Raw genomic sequence first — 21,077 nt, 5'->3', positions numbered from 1 at the left:
TAAAGAAAAGCAAATGATTCTCAAACTTCAAGCACAAAATGAAACATAAGATTATTTATCCCCCTTACATCTCATAACATCAAAATTACCTTCTCTTATAAATGTTTTTAATGAAAATAAGTACTACTCTAGAGTTTTAAAAATACTTGAACAAGCTTTCTCAAGTCATGAACTAGTATTTAATTAAATTAATTGCTCAATCTCTTGTTAAAATTAATAAAACTCACTTTTAAACTCAAATCCTAATGTGGTTATGCAAGGGTAGCAAATATATCTCTATCTTACTAACAAAATCATCCGTTCAACATACAAATTCAAGTTCTTGCACTATTTTATCCAAGTTTTACACTCAATCTAACCCTTTTAAGCATCACTCAAGTGAACCCAACATTTAAATGGTGGCTAATCTCTTAGGGTATATTTGATTCAAGGGAAGGGGAGGGGAGGGAAGGGGAGGTGAGGGGAGAGGAGGGAAGGGAAGGGGAGGGGGAGGAGGGGAAGGGGAGGGGAGGGGAGCTCCTCCCCAATTTGGAAGGGAGGTTTTGGAGGAGAGGGGAGGGAAAATTTTAAAAATTTCCCCTCCCCTCCTCCTAATCAAAGGAGGGCAGGGGAGGGAAGGGGCTCCCCTCCTCCTAACCAAATGAGGGGAGGGGAGGGGAGCCCCTCCCCTTCCCCCCCTCCAATCAAACACACCCTTAGAAATATTAAGAGAAGAGTAAAATAAATACATATATATCATTAATCACAAAAAGAGATGAGAAAATTAGTGTTAATCCATACAAGGGTTCCAAATAATTCTAGAACAAAGTGTCTAACTACTCATAATCATCCACAAGTTATAAATACACAAAATATTTGAACTCATGTTAGATTAGAAGAGAGAACAGGAGAAGAAATAGGAAAATCAAGAGAATGAAGCTTCAAATGTATTCAAATCTTCATTCCCTTGCTCCAAGCTCTTCTAACTCTAAAACCCTAGCATACAAAGCTCCTAATGGAGGCTCAAGGTATGAAGAATGTGTTTTGGGTCAAGCTAGCAGCATATAAGTGTCCTACCCAATCAATTTCAATTAATAAAACATAGCATTTTTCTAATAGTGGCAAAAGTTGCAACTTTACGATGACTTTGAACAGTTTTGCACTCTTATCCAATTAATGTGACAACTCTTTTTTGCATATGATTTCTTCATTATCAAAAGTATCAACAAAGGCCTAAAAATGCATCTAATTAAATGTTAAACCAAAATGACACAAAATTAGCTCAAAAGTATTGAATTAAAAACAAATGTGCAAACCCAAAGAAAGATACACATTTTTCTAATTTGAGCAATCAAAATATATACAATTGAGCCAAAATTTATTAGAATCTAAGGAAAATATTCTTAAATGTCATGAAATTCTAGAGGTTATCAACATCAACAAACTTTCCCAGCTCTTTTCTTTTCATTTTCTTAAGTAAATTATTTCTTTTTCTTTCAATACATTTATATGAGATTCTATACTATATATCTAATTAGATTTGAATGTGTTGAATATAACTTTAGTCTTTTTTTTATTGAAAAAAATGGTGACTTAATTTCAGAGCTCATTATGACCTGGCCAGGCCTTGAGTTCAAGCATAATCTAAATGGGAATCGAGTTTCCTCCACTTCACTTATCATCATTCATGAGTAAATTATTTTTGGTAATGATATATATATATATATATATGATTTTTTTGTTAACTATTTTTTTTACTAAATATAAATTTTATCTTTATTGTGCTGGAAGAACTTGATATCGAAAGTAGGAAGAATTGGGTTTAAATTTTAATTTATTCTGTATATTTTAATTTAGTGCAACTTGATTCCTACAACTTTAATTAGGTAAACTCATTTAAAAAAAATTGTTCAGCACAACTCAATTCATATAGTTTTAGCAATTTAAAATATTAATTTTTAAGTTTCAAGGAATAATTTTAGTATTGATAATTTTATGTTTTAAAATATAGAAAGCAATGTTTTAAATAGTTAAAATTGGGAGAATTACATACATGTCTCACACAAGAAAATTAATTATTATAAAGTCTATAAATATCTAAACTAAAGCCATTGACATATGTGTTGTTAATGGATCTTGTAGTAATTAATTTCTTTGTGTAGGATTTCTACATAATTCTCCCTTAAAATTTTACAAATTACAGTAACTGAATTAATTTGAGTTAAAGTTCGGGAATTAAGTTTTAATTGAATAAAAGTTATAGGAACTAGGTTGCATCAAATCATAATTTAAGGACTAAGTTTTTAGCTGAATTAAAATTATAAAGTCTAAAATCATAGTTTATGGTGATCCGTGACAGTAAAGGCAGACTAATGGCCAAGTAATTTGCGAAAAGCATAATGATCCTATAAATTTGTGAACGATCAAGTTATGATGAATATCCACTTAAGAACTTTCGTTTAGGTTCTCTGCTTCAATGGCGAAAATGAAAAGACTTGGATAGCAGTGAGTATGTTGTTCTGCTTCTTCTTGTCTTTAATTTGGTGCTTACCAGGGCATCCACTAGCGATGGTGGATTTGCTAAAGAACTTGACGTTGAGAAGCTTTTGAAGAAGCTGAATATACCAGCAGTTAAGTCTATTAAGGCATACAATTTAGCTTCTTCGACTAGTTTTGATGATGACTAACATTTTAATTCAAATGTTTCTACATGAGAGAAATCTTCAACGCTATTCAATCTTTTTAACTTCGGTACAAAAAAAAAGACTTTTTTAAATTCTACTTTGTATGTGTTTGGCTACTAGTTTCTAGAACATGTAGTTTCTGTTTAAAAAACCTGATTTAAAGTATTTTTTTTTCTTTTTTTCTCTGGAACTAGATTCGTAGAAAGTTAGCTTGGGCGATTTCTGATGTTTGAAAAATTAAAGAGATTAAATCTTTTCTTAAGCATTTGGAAGTTAATGTTCCAGGCGATATATAATAGAAGATATATAATCAAGCAATATGCTATATTTTGTTTCAGAGAGTACTTCAGAAGAAATTATTTATGGGTTTCATAGTTTCTTATTATATTTGGGTTAACATTGGTATTATGAAAACTAGAGTCATGATGGTGACATGTTTCAAATCAACCAACTTTTGATAACCCAACATTGAAAAATCACAAAATTCAGGTAAAATAATTTATATAAACTAGTCTTTTTTTTTTTGTTTTAGTGTATTTTCTAATAATATAATTATAAGGCCAATTAAATCCTATTCCATGAAGATGAGGCCAAAATTTCTTCCAAAAGAAATAAGAAAGTTAGGTGCAGGGGCGGAACTAACTTTAATAGTTAAGGGCTAACTTTTAGAAAACAAAAAAATTAATTTTATAATTTAGAAATATTAGATGCCAAATTATGTACAATTATATATACTTTTCAGAAAATTTTAAAAACATTTTAAATAAAATCATATAACATACTTATCTTCTCTCTGATCCTATATATTACAAGGTACTTTTCAAAAATAAAAGTTGGTCTAAATTTCAAGATACCTAATTTTACTCCTATAATTTTAATGGTCTTTTGTAACTTGAACAAGTCATGATGATGTTCTTTTTAATTAATAAGGGTATGAGTGAAATATTAAAATAGTTTTCTAAAAATAAGACAATCTAATAATTTTTTTTAATCTACATGAAAAAATGTTGAGAAATGTATATAAAGGGTGAAGGGAGTGAACTCCCTGCAAACCACAGTATAATATATTTTTAAAAACCCTTCTTTGTCTAAAACACTTGATATTTAGTAGTTTTTATAATTATTTTTTCAACTACACTCCTATTTTATTTATTAATTTTTTTGAAAAAAATTATGTATTAAAATTTTAATTATCGTTATTAGGAATCTTGTATAAAATATTTAATGAGTGTACAACTAAAAAGATGTACAAGTTTTTAAGAGATTATGATTTTACCTAACTGTTTTCTAGAATTGTGACATTATTAATGTCAAATGTTATAGCCTAGAGGGAATATATATATATATATATATAATTTGTGTATATGTGTGTGTATAATATGGGAGATTATTTTAATTGTGGTGAATCAAAGCCAGTTGCTCAAAAAGTGGAAGTTGTCCAAAAGGAACCGTTCCTATAAGAAGAAGAACAGAAGTTGACATACTGGCGGCAGATTCTATCCAACGATTTGGGAAGAAGATCATCCCTCATTTTCCTGGATCATTATTATACTCGCTGGATGGCCTTCTCTACAAGGTACTACTATTTTACTTATATATAGCGTTATCAATTTCTTGAAATATACATAAATATAAGGCTTGTGCTACTATTGAATATATTTTTCTTGTTTGTTTCGTTGTCGGTCCTGGTGCCTCTAGCACGCGGCAGCTAATGTGACGGGAGATAGATATTATGGAGCCCATTAATCTATGAACATTTGGAAGCTCCATGTTCAAGAATCCAATGAATCTAGTCTCTCTCAAATTTAGAATTTGAATCGTGATGATCCTAATAATATTGAGACCATTGATGCTGTTTGGCAGGTATTCTATAATGTCTTCCAAATCACATGTATGGCTGATGGATGAGTACATTTTTATACATTTTCTTTCTTGGGTTAAAAGATATTTTTGCCCCTCAACTATTTACTTAGGAGTACCTAATATCCCAAATTTTCATGTTGTTCAATTTTAGTTTCCAACTTTTAAAAATGGTATATTAAACATCTTGTTGTTAAAAAAATAAACTTTGACTATTAATGCAAGAAATGACCTCAAAAATTATAACAAATGACCTATAAAATTACATATAAGTACCCTATAAAAAATTAATGTCAATTAAGTCCTCTAAATTGTATATAAATTACTAGATACAAATGTTATTTCTTACCCACATAAAATGTCAAAATACAATTTTGACCTATCATTGTTTTAGGGACTTGATCGATATTAATTTTTTTATTGGGTACTTATTTACAATTTTATGATTTATTTTCTGCATTTTAGGTTCATTTTTGTAATTGTTTTGGTCAACTATTAATCAAAATTAACTTTTAAAACAATAGGATGTTCAGTACACTATTTTTAAAGATTGAAGAGGAAAATTGCCTTACATAAAGATTTATTAATTAGGATATCAAATGTTTCAGAGTGAATAGTTGAAAGGTAAAAAGTTCCTTTAATCCTTCTTTATTCCAACAAATACTACCATGAATCTATCTGAATATTCCTTAATTTACTGCTTCTCACTTCCCTGATCTGGAAAATTAGATCTTACCACAAATCTATGGGGATGAAAACCCAAATACCAACCTATAATTTCTTGTTTCTTCAAACCATAGCATGTGTTGTTAATCATTGTTATAAATTATTTTTAATACATACCTTTTTCCCACAGAGCGACACATCCTTATCAGCAAGGTACTTTTAAGTTTATGGATAAATTAATTATTTAGTTCTTTGATAAATGGCACTAAATCCAATTTAAAAGATATTAATGAAAATTAGTTGGGATAAGAAGAATATAGGCATACTTAAAGATTAAATCAAGCATTAAATCTTTAAAATTTTGTTTATATTTTTTTGGGTTTTTTAGTATAGTTTTTAATTAAGGTTATTTAGGATAATTTTGTCAGGTTTATTAAATTATTAGGTTTATTTAACAAAGGGGGCAACACACGTGACATACGGCTTTTTAATTAAAAAAGAGTTGGCGGCGGGAGCTATATAAAGAAAGGAACAGAGTACGCACAGGAGGCATCACTTTTAGAATTGAGAGAAGGATAGAAACGGAGTTGGCGCAGGAATCGGGGAGGAGAGGCGATCGCTATTCTTCTTCTTCTTTTTCTGTTCTCCAATTTTTCTGGGTGACGGCTACTCTTCTTCCTATCTTATGCTATTTGATTTTTAATTTTATAAAAAACTAAATTTTTTTAATATGATCAGTCACAAATTATGATCCTAAATTTTAATCAAAATATTTAATATTTAAGAAAAATTTTATTTTAGCTTTATCTCAATTTACTCTTCTTCCTATCTCTAAATTTTATATTTTAATTATTATTGTTGATTAGAATAGCTTCATTGCATGACTTTTGAATCATAAATTTTATTTGAGGTTTTGCTTTCTATAATCGATTGATATAATAACATAAGAGCAATTTGATCTAGGTTGAATGATTACTCATGTTTTGTTTTTGGTGTAATTACACTAATACAAAATTAAATTTTAACAACATTTTTTTTGTCACAGTTCTTCAAGAAATTGTGGTACTAGTACACTTAGTGGCACTTTCATAAATAAAATGCAAAATGCATCATTTATTGCGACAGCCCTTGGACAAATTGTTGCCATAAAGGTGTCTGATTTAACATATTTTAAATAAAATTAAAAAATTAATTAAATCGAATAAAATTATTAATTATTTTGTTAATTATTTTCTATTAATTGAATAATAATTAAGATATATGAATTATGTCTTGAATAAGACATATTAAATTAATCTCATTTAATAAGTCATATTAATTATTAAAATTAATTTCCTAATAAATAAATTTCAGTTATAACAGATTTATTTTAAATTTCAAATTAAAAAGCAATTGAAATACAAGAGTATTTAATAAGTTATATTAATTATTTCATAATTGTGTCTGAATTAAGACACATTTTATGTATCTTAATTCTAACAAAATAATTCATAATTCATTGAATTTTTTAATAAATAATATTTTTTATTAATTTTTTAATGTGAGACCACAGCAACGCAGTCCTAGATGCAAGGGAGTTTTATTAATTTATAAATTTTATATGAGATTTTGCTTGTTATAATCAATTGATATAATAATATAAGAGCAATTTTGCCTAACTTGGGTGATTTTTCATACTTTGTTTCTAGTGTGATTAGTATAGAAATAGTTGTTAGATTGTGGGTTAAGTAAGATTTTAATTAATTTATAATTTAATTTCTTATTTAATTCTTAAATTATAATTTGGGAAATATATAATAAAATCAGAGTAATAAAGTTAAATAAAATTAATTTATTTTGTGGATGAGGAAGATTAAGTTTAGCTGATTGGATTGTGATTGATTGTACTGCTTGTGCTTAATAATTTTCTCAATTGAACTTGTTTTAATTATTTAATTTTAATTTATTTTTTTAAAATTAATTTTTTTAGCTTTTTACAATTCTAATTCAAGTAGTTAATTCGTTGACTCTTAGGGAGACCACCTAGATTGCGTTTTACTATAAAATCTAGTTTTTTTTATTAATTTTGATGATATTCGATAGTAGTGTCATTCTTATAATTTTAATTAGTTTACAATTAACTCAATCCTACTTAAAGTTCAACTCAGTGCGATTGATGTCCTCAAGTTATAGCCATTTAATTTAATCCCTAAAAAACTAGATACTAATTTCTTCTTTCTTCTTTCTTTTGCAAGAACATATATTCCTTGAGAAATCCAAACAATTCAAATCGCCATATCATATGGATCCTTTATTTGGAAAAATATGGTAATATTTATAATGATAATAATAATGAAGAACTTGGAAACTGGAGGATGCAAGTTGGGAATAGTACAAATGTAGGATACTGGCCATCTTCTTTGCTCAATCACACATCTAAGAGTACATCAAATGTACACTTGAAGAATTAGAAAGTGTAAGAAGCAATTTATTAAATGGCTGAAGCTTGAAGAACCATTATTGCAGGAAGGACTTTTAACAACAATTATTTTTAACTTTTTATGTCGGTTATTAAGTAAAAGTTAAAAAAAAGGGAAGTGAAAAAGTTTCTTTTAATGTTGGTAAGCAATCATTGTGAAAAGTTACTTTTCACATTAGTTGGAATACATAACTAACATTAAATGTCATTAACCAACAAAAAAATTTCAAAAATAAACTTTTCACAATAGTTATTTGGACAACTGTTGTGAAACATGCTTTTCACAATAGTTATCTGAAAAATTGTTGTAAAAGGAGGCATTTCACAATGGTTTTTGAAAGAACTGTTGTCAAATAATGTTTTCACAACAATTTTTTGAATAATCGTTGTGAAAATTTTATTTTTTTAAATATATTCTTTAATTTTTTGACATTCGAAACTTAAAAATTATAAATTATATAGATTGTGTGATAAGTATAAACAACCAGCCAGTAAAATCACAATGACTATACATGTTACAACTACACTTAATATACTTTTTACAACCATAGTACATATATTTTCTACTACTAAAAAACTATAAAATTTGGTTCACCCTCAATAATGTGAAAAGTATTCTTGAAGAAGTTGTTGAGCCAAAATATCTCAAATATCGTCAATCTTTTCATCATTATAGGGCTCCATATTATCAAAAATCTAAATAATAAAAATGTTGTCACAAATTACTTTAAGGAATTGAATACAAGAATTTAAACTAAAATTACAACTAAATACCTCTTGTAATCTTTCAATACTTCCAACTTGAATTATCTCATACATGTAACTGATAACATAATATCCACATTCTATGCTTCTTGGCTGCTAATGGCACTAAAATAAATAGAAATTTAAAATCCAACCAAAAACATATGAGGGATAATTAAATATAAAAGTTAAGGATTCATTCTTACATTTGAGTAAATTCATTCCACTAATGATTTTGGCTTGAGTTTCCCAAAGATAAGTAAAAAAATATGTCTCAAGTGCACTATTATTAGTTGTAAATTAAAAACATTACAAAAGTATAAATATTTCTTGAAGAAATATTTTATATAGATAAAATACTTACTTGTTCAAGGTCCATATGAAATCCTCACTTGGTTTTCTGCCCAAAGAACAAAGCCAGTATACTACACTTTGACTCAGGTAAATAACACAAAGTGACCAATGGTAACTGCAATGCATAAAATTTTTAATAGTCATGAGGATATTGAAGAGAGGAGACACACAAAATTCAGATTCAATAAGGACGGATATGTGACTTACTAGGATCAAGTTTACGCACTGAGTGATGAGGAGATAAGGAAGATGATCCTAGAAGAAGCACACTATAGTGAGTACACTATTCACATTAGTGGCACCAAGATGTATCAAGATATGAAGCAAATATAGTGTGGCCAAGAATGAAGAAAGATGTGACAAAATTTGTGACTAGGTGTCAAACATGTCAAAAGATTAAGATTGAGCATCAAAGGCCTGGTGGAGTGTTACAACCACTAAAGATTCCAAAGTAAAAGTGGGATAACATATCCATGAATTTTGTCACTAGATTGCCTGCAACTCAAGCAGGCTATGATGTAATATGGGTGATTGTGGATCGGTTGATGAAGTCAATGCACTTCTTGGCAATAAAGATGACATATTTACTGGAAAAGTATGCCCAGGTCTATGTGAATGAGATAGTGAGGCTTCATGGAGTGCCAAAGGACTTTGTTTCTGACCATGATCTGAGGTTCACATTGAACTTTTGGAGAGTGTTGCAGAGAGTAATGGGCACTAGGTTGAGATTTAGCATGGCCTATCATCCACAGACCTATGACCAAACTGAGAGGACTATCCAAATGCTTAAGGATATATTGTGAGCTTGTGCCTTAGAGTTGATAGGTAGTTGAGATACACATCTACCATTGGCGAAGTTCACCTATAACAATAGTTTTCATTCTAGCATTGGAATGGCTTCGTATAAGGCGTTGTATAGACTAAAGTACTGATCACCCCTATGTTGGACTGAATTGAGTAAGAGCAGTTTGTTGTATCCGGATTTAGTAGACTTAACCACCTAAAAGATCTAATTGATTAAGCAAAAGTTGTTGACAACCTAGATTTAACAGAAAAGCTATGCGGATTGGTGTAGAAGACCGTTGGAATTCTTGATGGGTGATCACATGTTTTTTAGGGTCATGTTGATGACTGGCATTAGGAGGTTAATAAAAGCTAAGAAATTGCTTCCTAAGTTTATTAGTCCCTTTGAGATTTTGGAGATGTTGGGACTTAAAGCCTATCAGATTAACTTACTGCCAAGTTTATCGAGTGTTCATGATGTGTTTCATGTGAGTCAGCTCAAGAAGTATCAACTAGATCCTTCTCATGTTATTGAGCTGGAAGATGTGAAACTTCAAGAAAACTTGTCCTATTGAGTTAAACTAGAGTGAATTGTGGACATGAAAGATCGAAAGTTAAGGAATAAGACTATTTATTGAGTTAAGGTCTTTTGAAAAGGTATGACTCCCGGTGATGTGACTTAGGAGATCGAGGATAAAATGAGGCAGTTGTATCCCCAATTATTTCCACATGTACGTGTTTATGCAAGATTCTCAATTTTAAGGGCAAAATTCCTAAAATAAGGGGAGAATTGTAACCTTCTAAGTTTTTAATTAGGAATTTTTAGTATTTATAAGGGTATTTTGGTTAAATTAGATGAATTATTGATTAATAACATTTACGGGAGACTAATATAGTCTTTGGATCTTTATACAGCATTAAAAGAAGGCTAAGTCAAAGTTCGAGTAGGCCATGGTACAGAGGAAGGTTGAAATTTATAAGGGACTCTCTGTACCATACACTGCGGTGAGTGTGTCAATATGCCGTAGCACATGTGCAAAATCTACACTTGTCAATTCTAAAAAATAAACCTGAAATTAGAAGTGGGATAAAGAAAATCGCAAGGAGACAATGGGAAACTATCGGGGCTTGTTATGGGACAATCTCTAGACTATTTTAGATACATTTGGAGCTTGAATCATCATTAGGTAAGTTTCATATTTCCTCTCATTCATTTTTATGTGAAAATTTTGACTTTTAGGGCAATAGAGACTTTGATCTCAATTTTCTTGGGTTTAGACCAAACCTATTAGTTTATTTAAGATTTTGGGAAGTTAAATCAAGTCTCTAACTCCAGGTTTATGAGTTTTATAGTGATTTAGAATTTTTATTGAGGGTTTTGATGAACTCTAGGCATAATTTAAAGGTTTTAAGACAATATGTGAAATTGGATGATGATTTTGGTATGTTAGGATATTTAATATGATGGTTAGAGTGTTTTGAAATGGTTGGTATTGTTAAATAAGAAATTTGAGTGTTGTGGGTACTTAGAACCTAAAAAATTCAGGGTTTATCTAGGGTGATAATTGACAATTGTCACTTGATTATATAGATTGAGTGTTGCTCGAGCTTCATCATGCATATAAAATGTGTAGAGCTAATGTTGAGCCATGATAACCCTTTGTGTGACAAAGGGTTGAGGTAACGGAATAATTTACACTAATTGATTGTATTACTTAACTGTTTGTGAGTAGATATGTATATTTACTTACATGTGTTTCAAAAGCTTGGCATGTTGTGAAAGATAATTTTCTTTATGCATTAGAAACTACTTTTGAAATAATAAAGATTTTTGAGTCATTGTGTGAAAAAGATAGTGATTTTTCATAAGTATGTAAAATGTATGGAAAGTATGAGCATGATCATGTTAGGAGGTGGGAGTTCACCTATAGGAAGGAGTAGTAAAAGTTTATATGACATGTATTTCCTTAGTGTCTAGTAAAGCACAGTGTTAGAGATTTTCTCCTTAATATCCATGCGGGATATAGTGTTGGAGAGTGATGCTCCTTAGTATTAGTAATGCAGTGTTGGAGCAACGACACCTTAATTCTTGTATGATAGGGGGAGACCACAGTCTGGAAGTAGGATAGGATGCCTTTGCCCGAGTGATCCTACCATTGAAGGTGATCTCAGATCATTATGAATGGGCACTTGGTTCAAGAGCTTGTGGTTTCAGTCGGAGTGATATGGAGGATTGGATGGTATAATGATCATGCTAGTGGTAAATGACTTGTGTTTATAAAAAAGAATTGTTAAATATGTTAGAGAGTAAATGAAAAAGACTATCTTGAACTATGTTAAAGTATGTTTTGGTGCTTAATAGCTTTACTCCCTTATGGTTGTGCATGTTAATTAATAGTAATAAATTATTCTATTATTGAGATGTTTATCTCACCTCGTAGTTATATTTTACAGGTAATGGCTTTGGTAGGGGCAAGGGGAAGGAAGGGACAACTAAAGAGTGAAGAGCATTGTTGTATAACTCTTCCCTTTCTTCTTTTTGGGTTTGTAATGAATATTGCTATTATATAATGCCAACTTAGGAACATGACATTGTTTTATTATCACTTGTATAAGAATATGTAAAATGTGCGTATCTTAGCTCAAGATTGATGTTATTGTGATTAAATGAGTGTGCTTGGCCAAGATACATTTACAAGTGATTTATGCATCAAGATGACCAAATCGATATATGTTTTAAGTTTTATCTACCCCTTTGTGTTGTTGCGAATTAGGAGTTTGGTTGTCATTTTGAGTATGAATGCTTACTTGTGTGATATAATTAACTTGTTATGTTGTGTATGATCTATTTGATGTAGTCAAAGTAATTCCCTAACTAATAGCAATTGATAGTGTGTTTTGGACACCTTTGAAAGTATTTTGAAGTGAAAATGAATCATTTTGGGTTTAGGTTTCTATTTTTTTAACGGATGATTATTTGAGTGTGAGATTGATGCCATTAGCTAGGGGGCTCGAAGAGCTACGTGTGAACACTTGAATCACTTAAATTAGATGTCGGATGGCAAAATGGCGCATTTCAAAAGTTTAGAATGCTGTCATGACAACAATCTATTGTCATGACAGTAGGTGCGTACTATGGTGCAAATGCTCGCAAAGGGACTCATTCCTTTGTGCCATCCACAGCGGTGAGTGAGGCCTACATCACGGCGAACGGGCCAGTTTTTAGAAACATTCCATATTTTATTATCTTATTTTTAGAGGCTTATGATTTTCATGCTTCTATTATCATATTTGATTGATTTCAAACTATAGTTTAAGCTCAAACAATATTTTTTAAAAAGGATTTTATTAGGATCCCATTGTTTAAAACTAATTACCTTTTAAAACATTGGGTTGTGATAACTCTTGAGATTTTATTTAATCTTGGTTATCATAATAGCGTGTAAAAGTGTTGTCTTAGTAATGTTAAGGTGAACATTACATTATGTGCATATGAAATCTCCTTATATTCAAATACTCATTTAACAGTTTGAAGCCAGTCTATAAACTTGTCTAGCTAGAGTCTTCCCTTGAATTCAAGAATGTCTACCTTGATGTCATTAGAATGGAATTATTGTTGTCGTGGATGGCGACGGTTGTCAATGGATGATGAATTGCTGCTCCCTAAATCTCCTTTTGGGTTTTCTCTATTATCGTTTAACAGAGTTCGCTACATTTTCGTAGTAGCTTTCAACTCTTATATCCTTTGTCTCATCTCTTCCATCTCAACCTTATGCACACTCTTGTGCCTTAAAGGCATTTTGATAGGTGTTAAGGCTAGGATAAAGAATTTCTAGGAAAAAATTAAGGTAAGTGGAAATTTTAGTGGATTTAAGGGCAAATAGGAAATGTTGGAAAGATAAAGGAGTAAATGGAAATGTTGAAAGGATATAGGGGCAGGTTGAGGATTTTGGAAGTTTAAGGGAAAAATGGGGATTTCAAAAAATATAGGGGTAAAAATGGAAGTTTTAGAAAGTATAGGGGTCAAAGTGTGTTTTTGGGAAAATATAGGAGTCAAAAATGAAATTTTAGAAAGTTTAGGGCAATATGGAAATATGGAAAGGTTTAGGGGTCAAACTATAAATTCAAAAAAGATGACTGATTGGGGCAAGATGACATGGCTTTGTGACACATGATAGATAATGACTAGGTTGACTTGTTGTTGACTGGTCAGAATGTTGACGTGTTAGGTGATGTCATCATCTTCAACTTGCAAATGGCATTTGCAACGCATGTATTGACAGTGAGGCATGTGGAACTCTGATAAGTGGCGCATAAAGGGGCGTGCGATGTCGTACGGTTACAAGAAACCTCCTATTCCACTTTTTCAAACTTCCTTAGTAAGATGGTGATATAAGTTTTTGGAAAAAATGCCTGGATTGTAAAACGTGAAGATGTTAGGGACTGTTCCTCTGAATTTCTCTTCTCCAACATAATCCCCCAGATATTCCTCACTCTCTCGCTTTCTGGACCATCTCTGATACCAAAATGGCTTAAAAATTGAGTGAGAAACAAACTCTTGTTTAATGCTTTCAATTTGAGATCCAGTACACGAAAACATTATGCTATTTATACTATTCTAAGTTTGAAATAGAGCAAAGGAAGTAAATGCCAAGTTACAAATGTTTTATCATTTGCATTAATGGTGGTGACCTAACGGATGATGGTTTCTACTCTTTCACACATTTCTTTTATTTCTTCATTATCGTTGTTCCGTTTCAGGGAGGGATTGGAGCATTGAGTCCATTTTGAACTTGATTTCCCTCCTCCCACCCTCCCTTTCTTCAAACCCCCATTAAATTTGGACCATCCAGATTTAAATTTGAAATTTAGACCTTCCAAATTTAATTTTTTATTTTATGTATTTGAAAATAAAAAATTATACAAATTTTAATAAATTTGTTTACCAGTTTGGATAATTTAGATTTCATATGAATAATTCATATTCAATTCATAAAAATTATAAAAAATTTAATATTAAACCTATACTATTCAAAATATATCTAAAAAGTCAATTTATAAAATATTTAATATTAAATACGAACTATTTACTTTAAATCTGGACTATACAGACAGGTGAACAAATTTATTAAAAAAATTTTATATTAAATATATTTAAAAAGTTAATTTATAAAACATTTGATATTAAATATGAATCATTTAATTTAAATTTTGACTATATAATCAAGTAAATAAATTTATTAAAAAATTTTAAAATTTATATGATTTTATTTTTAAAAAATTAAATTTAAACGAATTCAATAATTTGGACAGTGAGGTGGAGAGGAGCGCTTCCCACCAACTCCGTCCATTTCATGGCATTGACTGTGACTTGAGAAAATCTTTGCGTTGATTGGTCATCAAAAGTCGTCCTTCATGCCAAGCCACTTCATTAACACCCAGTTACTTTCCTCACACGGTTTCCCACGATCTTTCTTTTTTCGCATGACACGGTTTCCACAATTGACTAATAAATATGCTTTCTTCGAGTCTTTTTCTTTTGGAAAATTGATAAACAAAAACCTTGTAAACGAATTAACGTGAAATTATGATTTCTTCACAACTAAATTTCTAAATTCAATAATCCTTCTTCCATTTTGCAGTAACTAAATTTTTAAAAAACAATTATCAAAAGATTGTTTGGTTTATGTTTTTAAAAACAATATTTTATTTTTAAAACAAAAACTTTAAAAACTTATTTGAATGAGTATTTTGAATTTAATTATTTTAAAAAATTCTCTCATTTTTTATTTTAAAAAAAGACATCTTGAAAATATTTTCATTGTATTTTCTTGTTTTCAAACTATATTGTATTTGATTATTAAAAATTATAGTTACCTTTACTAGTAATTATCATAAGTTACCATCATTAATTGTCAATCACCATCATTGTCGCTGATTTTTTTAATTCTAAAACTGTTTTCAAATCAACACAACTAAACATGTTTTCTTTTTGTTTTGTTTTGAAAAACAATTTTAAAAAATGTATTGCAAAACAATTTTTAAAAATAAAAAATGAAAACATAAATCAAATAGGCCTAAGTTTTCATATTTGATTAAGTCCACTGGCATTTAGACAATATAGCTAAGAAAATTTTGTGTTTGTGTGTGAATCACACCGTTTATAAGTCTGCAACTACGTGAAAGAAAGGTACATGGTTGCGGCGTGTCCTGTAATTCCTGTGAACGACATTAATTGAGCTCCAACGAGTCGAAGACTTTCAAATTCAATGAATGGATCATATACCTATCATATCAGTTTACCCTGACCAATACAATTTTCATGTCTCTCACAACGTCAACAAACTTTCCTTGCTCTTTACCTTTCACTTTCTTAAGTCAATTATTTCTTCAATTTCCAAAAAGCATAAATGGTCCTATAAATTTGTGAACGATCTAGTCTTGATGAAAATGCACTTGAGAACTTTCGTTTAGGTACTTACTTAGCTTGTTTCCCATTTCTCAGCTTCAATGGCGAAACTAGGAAATGAAAAGATCACTTGGATATTGAGTGTGGTGTTCTGCTTCTTCTTGTCTTCGGTGCTTGCTATGGCCAGCACTTGCGATGGTGGATTTGCTAAGGAACTTGAGGTTGAGAAGATTTTGAAGAAGTTGAATAAACCAGCTGTTAAGTCTATTAAGGTATACAATTTAACTTCTTCGACTAGTTTTTCATGATGACTCACATTTTAATTCGAATGTTTCTACATAGAAGAAAACTTCAACACTAGTCACCCTTTTTAACTTCTACTCTAGGTCTGTGTATGCTTACAATTTGGCTTCTACAGCTTAGTTTCTGTTTTAATATCTAATTTCTTAAAATTATTTTTTTCTATTTTATTTTCCAAAACTAGATTTGTAGAAAGTTAGTTTGTGTCTTTTCTATCCATGTTTGAGATGTTGGAGGTGAAGAACGAAGACAACCTTTTATGTGAATTAAAGATATTAAATCGTTTCTTATGTATTTGGCAATTAATGTTTCACACTACTGTCGAATAATATTAAAATTAATAAAAATTAAATTTTATAGTAAAACACAACCTAGATCGTCTTTCTAAGAGTCAATAGAGTAACTATTTGAATTATGATCATGAAAAGGTAAATAATGGGGGGTTTTTTTATGATGAAATTAAAACTAAATTAGAATTAAATAAATAGAGAAAATTCAACTAAGAAAATTATAAAACAAGTAGTGCAATCAATCACAACTCAATCACCTAAATTTAATCTTCCTCATCCACAAATTAAATTAATTTTATTTAACTTTATTATTCTGATTTTATTATTTATTTCTCAAATCATCATTCAAGAATTAAACAATAAATTAAGTTCTAGATTAATTAAGATCTTCTTTGACCCACAACCTAACAACTGTTTTATGTTAGCCACACCAAAAACAAAGCATGAGTAATTATTCAAGTTAGGCCAAATTATTCTTAAGTTACTATATCAATTGATTATAATAAGTAAAACCTCAGATATAATTTATAACCAAAAATTATGCAATAAAGCTACTCTAATCAACAATAGCAGTTAAAGTATAAAATTTAGAGGTAAAGAGAAGCAGAGCAATTAAAATAAAGCTAGAATAAAATCATTTTTGAATATCAAAGACTCTGATTAAAATTTAGAATCATAATTTGTGATTAATCATACCAAAAAAATTAACTATTCATAAAACTAAAAATTAAAAAATATAAGATGAAAAATTGACAAACCATTATTAGAGGAATTGAAGAAAAGTGAACCGCTGTCGCTGCTACCCCTCTTTTCTTCTTTCCCGTCCAAGTCGTCATTTATATACACACACATATATTTATCTTTTCATCTCCTATCCGGCGCGGCTTTCTTTATATATATAAATAGTGTTGCGCGCATGTTCGTACCGTAAAAGAAAAGTTAATAATAAAATGATAAAACTATTTTAAACAACTTTAATTAAAAACTATATTAAATAATTCAAAATAAATTTAAATAAAATTTTAAAAATTTAATTTTTAATTTAATTTTCAAGCATGCCCATATTCTTCTTATCTAAAATAATCTTTATTAATATTTTTTAAATTCGGTCTAAAATATCTGCACAAATAAAATAAAATTAAATAGAAACTGTGTAAAAATATTAAAGATATCATTTATATTTTAAAATTAAAGATTTAATAGTTAAAATTCAAAAGCTGAATATTAGCTAATAAAATTAAATAATATCTAATTAAACTCATTTAGTTTCAAATAAATATTTAAAAATTTAAATTAAAAAAATAAAAATATATAAAATTGTTAGTTATCAATGATCTAAGCTACATATGTAATAAAAGATATAATCTAGCAATATGCTATTTCTTTTTGTCTGAGTATAGTTAAGAGAAATTATTTCTGGCTTTTAATTATAATTTACTATTATATTGGGATTAACATTTGGTATTATTAAAAGCAGAGCCCTGATGGTGATATGATTGACTGCGTTCATATTTTAAAACAACCAGCTTTTGATAATCCAGCACTGAAAAATCACAAAATTCAGGTAAAATAATATATCTTAATAAGTTGTCTTTTTTGTTTTATTGGATTTTCTAACAACGCAATTTTAAAGCCAATTGTGTCCTATTCCTTGAAGATGAGGCCCACATTTCATCCAAAAACAACCAATTTTTCAAAATCCAACCCAATCGCTCAAACGTGGCACCAAAGTGGAAGTTGTCCAGAAGGAACCGTTCCTATAAGAAGAACAACAAAAGATGACATACTGAAGGAAGATTCTATCCAACAATTTAGTGTAAGAAGATCATTATACTCTACAAATGGCCACGAGGTACTACTATTTTCCTTATATATATATATATATGTAGCGTTAATTATCAATATCTTGAAATATAAGGCTTGTAGTTTGCTTCATTTTTTTTTTGGTTAAGGAAATGCTTGTTTGGTGCTTTTCATATTGAATATATTTTTTCTTGTTTCGTTGTTGGTTCTGGTGCCTCTAGTATGCCGTAGCTGATCTGAGTGGAGATAGATATTATGGAGCCCACGCATCTATAAACATTTGGAAGCCACCTGTTCAAGAATACAATGAATTCAGTCTCTCTCAAATTTGGATTTTGAATCGTGATGATCCTAATAATGTTGAGAGCATCGAAGCTGGTTGGCAGGTATTCTATAATTCCTTTCAATTCACATGTACGAACGCCCGATGGATGAGTACATTTTCATACGTTTTTTTCAATCAGTACAACTTTTTTTCTATCTAATTCCTTGATTTACTGCTTCTGGAAAATTAGATCTCTCGACAAATATATGGGGATGACAACCCTAGACTTTTTACATTCTGGACTGTAAGTTCAAATTTATTACCAACCTAGAATTTCTTGTTTCCTCAAACTATTGTATTTGTGTTGTTAATTATTGTTATATTATTTTTAATACATTCCTTTTTCATCCCACAGAATGACTCATATCAGACTAGATGTTATAATCTCAATTGCCAGCCTGGCTTTGTTCAAGTTGATAACAAAGTAGCGGTGAGAAGCAGCCTAGAACCATCTATCTATGGTGGTTCTCAAAATGAATTATCCATCCTTATCAGGAAGGTATTAACTAGGTTAGAACTCATTCTTCCTTGAAGTTTAACTCAGTGCGAGTAAGGGTGTTCATAGATTCAATTTTGAGGAAATGCCAAACCAAATCAATCCTTTCACCAAAGCTTGAGAACTATTCAGTTTTTCTTTTAATCAATTTGGTTCAGTTTTTTGAGTGATTTGATTTGGTTTGGTTTAGGTTTGGGTCAAGTTTGAGGTTTTTTTTTATAGATATTTTTCTTGATCAATATATATATATGAAAGTTTGCTATTAATGTTTAATTATTAGTTAGTATTTTCAATGAAAGAAATCTCTTGAGACCAAAAGAATATTCTTTAACAATTTTTTAGCACATTTAAATATTTAAAACTAATGGTAATATGTTATCCTTAAAAACACTTAATTATACAATTTTAAAATTGTCATAAAAACTTATAGACAAATTAAACTAATTGTAACATATTTTTGACTAGTGATTTATAGATAACTAAATTTGGGCAAGAAAAAATGTTTATAAAATTTATAAAAATATATAAAATAATTATAATAAAGCTTGGTTCGGTTTGGTTCAAGAGATAAAAACCTGAACTAAACCAAATCAGTCAATTTTGTCAAAATAAAAACTGAACTAGACCTTAATTATAATCAGTTTTAGTCAATTTATGTCGGTATGGTTCTATTTAGCTTGGTGTAATCAGTGGATCGGTTTTAAACACCCTTAGGTGCAACTTAGGTCCTCAAGTTTTAACCATTTAATCCATTGGTCCCTACACTTTATAACTCAATTACACTTTAACCCCTAAAAAACTATATATTAATTCTTTCTTTCTTTCTTTTGCAAGAACATATATTCCTTGAGAAATCCAGACAATTGAAATCAACAATTAATAAACTTCAAAGAACCCCTAATGGCACAATGTCATATGATTCCGCTATTAGGTAAAATATAATAATAATGGTAATGAAAATAATAACGATTGAGCAGGATCCAGAAACCGGAAACTGGTGGATGCAAGTTGGGGATACATCTGTAGGATACTGGCCAGGTTCTTTGTACAATCGCATGTCTGAGAGTGCATCAAATGTACAGTGGGGTGGTGAAATAATAAACCTGAGATCTAATGGGCAACACACCACAACAGGCATGGGAAGTGGCTATTTTCCTGAAGAAGTTTATGGGAAGGCTAGCTTTTTCAAGGAGCTTTCTATTGTTGATGCAAATGATAATCTTGTCTCTCCTAAAAACTTTGGCATTATCGTTACCAATCCCTATTGCTACAATATTACCGCTTATGACTATTCAAATGACTCGGGTGTCTACTTCTACTATGGCGGTCCTGGGAGAAACCCAAATTGTCCTTAGCCCTTATGATTGGGTGGCAAGTCTTGATAAGGACTTTATTTAAAACAGTATGAGGACTTTATTTAAAAAGTCCCAAACTATCTATTTACATCAAGGAAATAAAGGATTTGTGATATGGGTAGAATTCCCTAACCTGATGGGATACTGTATAACATAAGGCTTGATAAAACAAGTCTTAATAAGATCGAAATATTATGTATTGTGATATTATGAATGTTATCTTGTATCGTATTTGTTGTCCAATGTTTGATTATGTTGTATGATGTAATTATGGGGGAAAACATACTTCTTTTAACAAACAATTGCTTTAATTAAAGGAAAAATGACAATAAAATCTCTCCAAATTATTATATAAATGACAATCTGATCTCTTAAAATGTCATAATTTCACTAAAGTCCCTAGGGACTTTTGTGTCAATAAATCCATTTTATGCTTATTGACAAGTGATTTCTTATTCAATTCTTGTGATTATTTGAATAAAAGTTATTATTCCTTAAACAAAAAAATGTGGTTAAACAAAAGTTGTTATTTTTAGAAGTTGTTTTTCAATAATAGAAATTACACTTGATA

At 29.8% G+C, this 21,077-nt stretch overlaps 1 protein-coding gene across 1 annotated transcript; it reads left to right on the top strand.

The window, feature by feature from the left end:
• The first annotated feature begins 16,038 nt into the window (after positions 1-16,038).
• On the top strand, positions 16,039-20,732 carry LOC129314160 (uncharacterized). The gene is made up of 7 exons (XM_054957527.1): positions 16,039-16,209; positions 18,005-18,091; positions 18,185-18,379; positions 18,552-18,716; positions 18,846-18,899; positions 19,011-19,154; positions 20,129-20,732. Exons 1-7 carry the CDS (start codon positions 16,039-16,041, stop codon positions 20,504-20,506), a joined length of 1,194 nt encoding a protein of 397 aa, XP_054813502.1. The 3' UTR covers positions 20,507-20,732.
• Positions 20,733-21,077: the final 345 nt, after the last annotated feature.

This window comes from Prosopis cineraria, unplaced genomic scaffold (assembly GCF_029017545.1).
Source record: "Prosopis cineraria cultivar Desert tree isolate PC_DT_omini unplaced genomic scaffold, ASM2901754v1 PC6, whole genome shotgun sequence".
Lineage (NCBI taxonomy): Eukaryota > Viridiplantae > Streptophyta > Magnoliopsida > Fabales > Fabaceae > Prosopis > Prosopis cineraria.
This window is presented reverse-complemented; position numbering and strand designations above follow the sequence as displayed.